Source organism: Corapipo altera, unplaced genomic scaffold (assembly GCF_003945725.1).
Source record: "Corapipo altera isolate COAL_440 unplaced genomic scaffold, ASM394572v1 57313, whole genome shotgun sequence".
Lineage (NCBI taxonomy): Eukaryota > Metazoa > Chordata > Aves > Passeriformes > Pipridae > Corapipo > Corapipo altera.
In genome coordinates this window covers 1-7,593 of record NW_020886101.1, presented here as the reverse complement: position 1 = coordinate 7,593, position 7,593 = coordinate 1, and the positions used below count along the sequence as shown (strand labels likewise).

The following is a 7,593-nucleotide window of genomic DNA, read 5'->3' as shown; positions in this document are numbered from 1 at the left end:
AGGAAGTGAGTGGCCGGATCCACAGAGCACTGTCCAGCTGAGGGACTGGATCCACAGAGCACTGTCCAGCTGAGGGACTGGATCCACAGAGCACCGTCCAGCTGAGGGACCGTGGTGACACTGCCAGGCTGCTCTCAGATGGCACAGGAGCACGTGCCATTGTCCTCCACCTGTGGTTTTGATCTCAGCATGATTATCTCTGATCAGATGAGCTGGGCTTTAGATCAGGCAGGTGTCCATGCTGTTTCCAAGTCTGGATGTACCTGCACTAAGCACAAACCACTTTGTCTGGAAGAGAAACCAAATCCAAATTCAGCTGCGTCCTGCTGTCACCTTGTGCAAGGAGCCTGGTTTGTGCAGGGAGCCTGGTTTCCAGGGTGGGAGAAAAAGACATTCTCCAGGGTGGGAGAATCAGCATTTAAATTCAGACCACGTGGACAGGAAGTAACTGCTGATAGCAGCAGATGAGTCTCTTTTTGGAGATAGCTTCACAATCAGGGTGCCTACATCTACGACAACACAGGTCCCCTGTAAATACTGTGTGGGGAAGGTATTTTTATATATAGAAATATATATATATATTTGAACTTCTGCCTTAGCTGCCCTGGTGTCCTGCCAAGCTAAGTGAGCTGCTTGGAGAAGGGAACTCTCCTCTCTGTGTACTGTGTCATATGCATGGTTCTGCTAAAAATATCCCTGATCCAGAGATTGGAATGTCTTTTCCTCTTTTGTCTGATGCCCTTTTAATTATTAAATTAATGTGGTAACTTTTCATTCCGTTCTCACCAATGCTCTGGCGTGGGGAGGAGCTGTCGAAGGGGTTTGGGGGGTGTTTTACTGAGCCCACGCCCACAGTGAACACTTCCACACCACAAAAACTCACGTGGGCTTCCCCCGGGGGGCGTACAAGGAGCGAGGGCGGGTGGATCTGCTTCCTGCTGGGGCGGAGCAGAGCAGGAGCCCATGGCTGGCACCGGGGAGCTGGAGCGGTGGCTCAGTGAGTGGGGACGGGGATGGGGTCTGGGGCTGCCTTGGCCGCTGGCACCAGTGCCACTTCCAAACTGGGTGGGCACTGGAGCAGCTTCAGCTCTGTCAGTAAGGGCCCGTCATCTTCATGGAACCCCTTTAGGGTGACGTTCATGGGTGCTGTCGCTTATCTCTCTACCCCAACTCTCCTGTCCATTCTCGGCCACCAAAGCTGGTTGAACAACAGGTTGGGGAGTGGATAAAGCAAAAAAATACTTTTTTTCCTCAATTTATTGTGTAAAAGGGAAAACAGTGTCTTGTGTTCCAGCACAACATTTGCCGTAGGGTCCTGGGAGAGCTGCCTGGAAATAGTTTTTAAGTTTCTTGTGCTAAAAGCAGCATCTACTGTGGTCAGGTTGTGCCTGACTTTAAAAGTGTGCTTGGGACTGTATTTTTAGACAGATTTTAGAAACAGCTGTCTCCTGCTCATCCCATTTCTGCTACTAAAAGCCCCAGAGCAGCAGCAGCGAGGTCTGAGCCGCTTCCTGCCCTGAGCCGCTCGCTCACGCTCAGGCTGAGCTCTGCTGCTTCCTTTCTTATTTTTCTCCCTCTGTAAGACAAGGCCACTGACCCGAGTATCCCTGAGGAAAACTGGGAATGCATCCAGCAGTTCTGTGACCAGGTGAACGCCGACACAGAGGGGTAAGGCAGAGGCACAGCTCTTTGTGTTCGCTCGGGCTGTGTCTGGCTCTGAGCTTCCCTCGTGGCTGGGGGGAAAGGGACCTGGGGTAAAGGGGCCTGGGGCTGCAGTGTGGGGAGCAGGAGAAGGAGCTGGGAATGGGCTTGGTGGGCTCTGCTGCTCCCAGGAGTGGAAATGAGTTGGAAATAGGTGTATGCCAATGTGGTTGGTGGAGGGTGATGCCTGGGAATGGGCTCAGACATCCATTGCTGGAACAACACCAGGCATCAGGTCCTGCTGGCTGTGCCCTCAGTAGCCCCTCTGGAGTCTGGCCAAGGATTCCTGATGAAGAGTTCTGCATGGAAGCCCTGAGGGAGCTCAGCCTCGGCTTTTCCTTCCTGAGGGGTGGGTGTTCTCTGCTGGGACGTCCCCACCTTCCAGCTGATAGTCTGGGCTCTGTGGGAAGTAGCCAGGACTAATTGAGCAAATGACCTGTGAAAGCTCAGTGGTCATCTCTGTGCTTAGAGCAGGCAACTCAGAGCTCATAGTCTGGCACCTGTGTCGTGCCCAGGGGCTGGCACAGGCTGGCTGGGCTGTCATCGAAGTGGCTGTGGAGAGCCAGCTCTGCTTGCCTGCCCAGAGAGATCCCCAGCCTGTCCCCACTGCTCCCCCCAAGGGACAGCCCCTGGGCACGGGGGAGGACAGTGCTGGGATCGCTGGGCTCCAGCTCACCCCTCGTGTGTGCCAGCCCCCGGCCAGCACCGTGCCCGAGGAAGGGTGTCTCTCCTCTTGTGAATCCAGCAGTTGCTCTCCTCTGCAGAGCAAAACTAGCAGCATTTCTTTTTCCTGGGAACTTTGTGATCTGACTTACTTCTGCTCCTCCCCAGCCCATTGCTTGCGCTGAGGCTGCTGGCACATAAAATCCAGTCCCCTCAGGAGAGGGAAGCTCTCCATGCACTCACAGTAAGTACTTCCATCCACACTTGGGAACAGAATTTGGTGGGTAGAAAGCATAGCAGACAGTACAGCTCTCTCTTCTCTTAGATGTCTCTCCCTTTCTGTTTTTCTTGGATGCCTCTCCCTTTTAACTTTCCCTTGCACAAGGAATACAGAAAACAGGGCAGAACAGAGGGAGTAGCTGCTGTTGTTCCTCCCCATATCATTGCTGTAGTGTTTCTGTGGTCTGCAGCTCTGTCTGTGTGACTTGTGTCCCACCACAGGGCAGTGGCCTGGAAGTTGTTAGTGATAGGTAGAACAGAGCAGACAGTCTTAAACATGCTGCTGTAGAAAACTCGTGAAGGAAAAATACATGTCCTTGCTGCACAGTTTTCTCAGTGTCTTGTATTTATGAATGCAGTGCCAGAAAGTTCTTATTATAATGGCAAAGTTTTTGAAAGCTCCCCAAGCCTGGTTTGTACAGTTCCTGTTGGTAACATTTTGTTTTCTGCAGGTGCTAGAGACCTGTGTGAACAACTGTGGTGACAGATTTCACGGTGAAATAGCAAAATTCAGGTTTCTGAATGAGCTGATTAAAGTGCTTTCCCCAAAGGTAGGTGGTGGTGGTGGTTACAGGGCCTTTCAGGATGAGAAATGCAGCCCTGCTTTATCAGAGGCTGTGGGATCTTCTGGCCGTGTTCCTCTGCATCAGGGCAGGCCTGGGACCACCTGAAATACCCTCTTGGCATCGCAGACATCGATTCCCCTTTTCGGTGGGTCCTGCACACATTTACCACTGTCACATGTTTCATTTTCCATTGCATCAGCCCGAGGGCAGAGCTGCAAAAAGCTGATTTCAGAGAAATGCTCAACTGAAGAACAAAACCCCTTCTCTCAGTCCTAGGCTTGGTAATGAAATTCTAGTGAAACCAAAGAGTTTAAAGACTATGTCACTGCAAACAATTCTGTCTGCTGTTCTGACAGGACAGGTATCCTGATACGAGTTTGAAATGCCTGATCTTGGGTAGGTTTGTGTTTTTATAATACGTTAAAGTGAGGGCTCATAGATAATAAGAGAAATTGGAGAAAACATCCAGATGCTGATAAAAGACCGTAACTTTTGTTTCTGGTTTTGTTCAGTTTTCCTGTGCCTGGGGCTGGCTGGGGCCAATGGTGAGATTGCATTGCAGCAGTTAAGGGAAGCAGTTAAAGCACAGATCTGTTTTCACTAAAATAAAACAACTCCTTTGGACTTTGGATTCAATAACTAATCAGAAAAGTTTGAAGTGGTTTCATTTTGATTGTCATACAATATGTATGTAATTACCATAGCATTCCTTTTGTTTACAGCCACAGCTAGAGGCACTGTTCCCTAAACCCCAAAATACACCGTTGACAGCACTGTGGATAAACTCTTATGAATTCATTTTCTCCTTGGTCTCTGGACACAAACCCCTCAGGGCCAGATCCCTGTGCCAGATTTGGCATCAGTGCTTTGGGTTTGACCTTAAAATTTTGTCTTTCTTTACTGTTTTGTTTTCAGTACTATGGAACTTGGTCTTCACAAAAAGTCAAGTTGAGGGTCACAGAAGTGATATTCAGTTGGACAGTCTGGTTTCCTCAGGAAGTCAAAATCCGGGATGCTTATCAGATGCTGAAGAAACAAGGTTCAGTTCTGTTATTTCAGTTTCCTTTTTAGCCTCCCAAGCCATGTGGTTTCCCCCCACAGATATCTGTCCCTTTCAATTTGTGACTCAGCTTTTTCATAACATGCTGTGTGTAAGGAAAAGAGACAAAGGCCACACTTCCCAGGCTAGTTGGGTACTGAAGGATGCATGGAACTGTTTAAAAGGATTTACCAAGGAACAGCCTCCCTGAGTCACAGCTCAGGCTGGCCTGGAGGCCTCTGTTCACACAGTACTCACACTGTGTGCAGGAAAAAGGTACAGGACAAACTCAGAATGATCTTTGCCCTGGAATACTCTCCCAGGATTATGATAGATGAGTTCAGAGGGTTCCTGAGCTGAATTTTTTATCCATTCCATTATATTTAATAGTCCTCAGTGGTAATCCAGAAATCCCATGCAAAACCCCCCACACTGTGGAGCATCAGGGTTCCAGCAGCTCAGGCAGCACTGAACAGCTACTGTTACCTTTTCCAGGGATTGTTAAAGAAGATCCTAAACTACCAGAAGACAAAATTTTACCCCCCCCTTCTCCAAGACCTCAGAATTCTATTTTTGACACAGATGAAGAGAAATCCAAGGTAAACCTTAGAGTTTTCATGACGCACCCTCTGATTTGTACTGATGAGAAAAGAGGCTTAGTAATATTTTGGGAGCTTATACTGTTTCAAAGAAACTATCTCAGAATAATGTTGATTCTTCCTGTGGTACAACAGCTAGAGAATGCTGTGAGGCTTTGTCAGAAATGTTTGCTTAGTAAAAAGTGAAACTTCTTTATAGAAAAGCATCAGTTTCTATGAAACCTTCCCAAGGAAGGGCTTCACCAGGTCTTACAGAAGTTCTGCAAAGCCAGAGAGTTCCTAATCCCAACAGCCAAACTGTGCAGGCAGCATTATAACCTGAATTAGATCATGGGACAGGAGCCCACATATTTCCAGGATTACAGGAACTGGAGTGTCTCTGTGTGATGTGTGCTCATAGCACAGTGCCCAGAGGCTGCTGCTCACTGCTGTCCCATCTCTGCCCTGACAGCTCCTGGCCAGGCTTCTGAAGAGCAGCCACCCCGAGGACCTGCAGGCAGCCAACCACCTGATCCAGAGTGTGGTTAGAGAGGTGGGAGCTCCTGGGGGAGAAGCCTGTTTGCAGCCAGGGAGGGTGGGAGGGCATGTGGCATTCAGTTTTTGGCAGGAGACCCTCTGTACTGGATCAGAATACAGCCTCAAAGGAGGGGCCATTTTCAGTCTTCATTATTCTGAATTTACAGTGTGGGACCATTTTGTTTTGTTTGGCTAAAATATGCCACTGTGAGGAAGAGGGAAGATGTGAATGTCTATAGCCAGGAGCCTGGGTGATGGGACACTTACACATCAGTGGGATCCTGACAGTAGAACTGCAGTAATGGTAGGAAGTTTCCAAAATAAACTCAGTTCCTAGGTGGAAAACAGCCACATCTCTACAGGAGTGCTTCTTTCCTGCACACAGTGTGTGTGTGCATGTCTGGCCTGTCCATTTTCATGTTCCATCTGAAACAGCATCCCACTTCACTGCTTAGGTAGGAGATTTGGTTTAACAAATCCCTCTGGTCATTTTGAGCATGTTGTTCTGTGTGGCAGAAACCACCAACTCCCAGCTTGGATTTTGAAGTCTCACTCGTGCCTGTGGTGAGATGGATCCTGTATGGACCAGCTCAGGGTGCCCTGAGTGGGACAGGGGGATTCTCTCTCTGCCCTTGGCACGGAGGTGGGATGCAGCTGGGGGCATGTTCTCACCTGTCCTGCTTTGTGTCTCCTCTACCTGCAATAAGGTATTTATAGGAAGGAACTCCCCAAGTGTGACCCAGAGTGCCCCAGCCAAGCACATGCACTGGCTGTATCAGCCAAATCATCATCAACCTTTATTTCATTTTTCATCACAGGAACAAGAAAGGTCAGCTCAGGTGTCCCGACGAGTGAAGGCCATCAGCGAGGTTTCTGAGAATGTCAAACAAATGGATGAGTTACTGGAGAACTACAGGAGACAAGAATTATCCCCAGCTGACCAGGAGACCCTACAGGTAAATGTTCTTTTTAATGCGTAAATGCTCTTTTCCTCCCTCTTCTGGAGGGAGCATCACTTACAGGTGATCACGGAGATACAGCTGTGAGTGTGTCTGGGGTTTCCTGAGCAGTGACATGAAACATTTTGTCCCCAGACTCTGTTCCAGCGCTGCGAGAAGCTCAGGCCGCTGCTGTTCCGCCTGGCCAGCGAGGCGGTGGCTGACGATGAGGTTCTGGGTAAGAGTCAGCACTGTCCTTGCATTTCTTTGCAGCTCAGTTTGTCACCCTTGGTGTGACAGGGGTGTGCCTTTCCTCTGGGAGGGGAGTACTTGGGCACTTGGTACCCAAAGGTACAGGCAAAGCTCTCCACTTTCACCATACCCTGACACTGAGTCTCCTGCTGCCCCTCTGGGAGGAAGCTGTTCTCACTTGAAGCCCAAAGTTAAACAGTGAATCCTTTTCTTCCAGCTGAGGTGGTTTCCAGAGTTTTTAGAGTTCTGATGTTTAGAGAACTGAAGGCTTTTGAGGCCTTTTCTCTCCAGAGATTGAAGTTCTTCTTGTCTATAAACACAGAAGGGAGAATATGTTTTAAATTTTGTAAGTGTAATAGTGAGGAGAGTCATAAGAGTGGAATCTTTGAATTCCACAGGTGTGAAACTTAGCCCTTCCCAGAGGATGGTGTTACAGTCCCGTCCATATGCTTTGAAAACCTGACTGAGGTGGTGATTGCTGAACAGACACCTGAAAAAGCAACCACGAGAGCTCAGCTGTGCCTCACACCTTCCTTTCACATCCATGGATGCCAGGGCTCTTCAGCTGGGGAGTGCTGGATTATAGACTTGAGTGCACTGGGAAAAATGCAGAAGAAATGGCAGGAACTAGAAGTACTTTAGAGATGGGATCAGATTTCACAGTGATCTTGCTAAGTGACAGAGAGGTCTGAAATCAGCAGCAGTGTGTGCAAAATGGAATGAAAGGCAAGTGAGGAGCTGAGGACAGGCTGCTCCACTGGCCTTTGCTCCAGGCAGGTCCTCAGGTGCACTGTCCCTCTCTCATGGGCAGTTTGGAGAGTGCTGTGGAACTGCCCTGCCCTTCCCCTTAGCACATCAGTGTTTTGTGGAACTGCCCTTCCCTTCCCCTTAGCACATCAGTGTTTTGTTTGTCCTCTGTCCCCAGCTGAGATCCTGCAGGCCAGTGACGAGCTCACGCGGGCGCTCGGGCAGTGCAGGCAGGCTGTGTCCCTCGGGCAGTGCAGGCAGGCTGTGTCCCTCGGGCAGTGCAGGCAGGCTGT

At 49.4% G+C, this 7,593-nt stretch overlaps 1 protein-coding gene across 1 annotated transcript; it reads left to right on the top strand.

The window, feature by feature from the left end:
- Nucleotides 1–6: 6 nt before the first annotated feature.
- Nucleotides 7–7,584, top strand: LOC113941012 (ADP-ribosylation factor-binding protein GGA2-like; the record flags this gene model as incomplete). The annotated part of the gene is made up of 10 exons (XM_027632172.1): nt 7–997; nt 1,584–1,668; nt 2,533–2,608; nt 3,096–3,194; nt 4,125–4,248; nt 4,744–4,847; nt 5,299–5,379; nt 6,182–6,319; nt 6,458–6,539; nt 7,479–7,584. Coding segments are annotated over exons 1-10 (929 nt in total), but the record flags the coding sequence as incomplete, so codon positions are not given.
- Nucleotides 7,585–7,593: the final 9 nt, after the last annotated feature.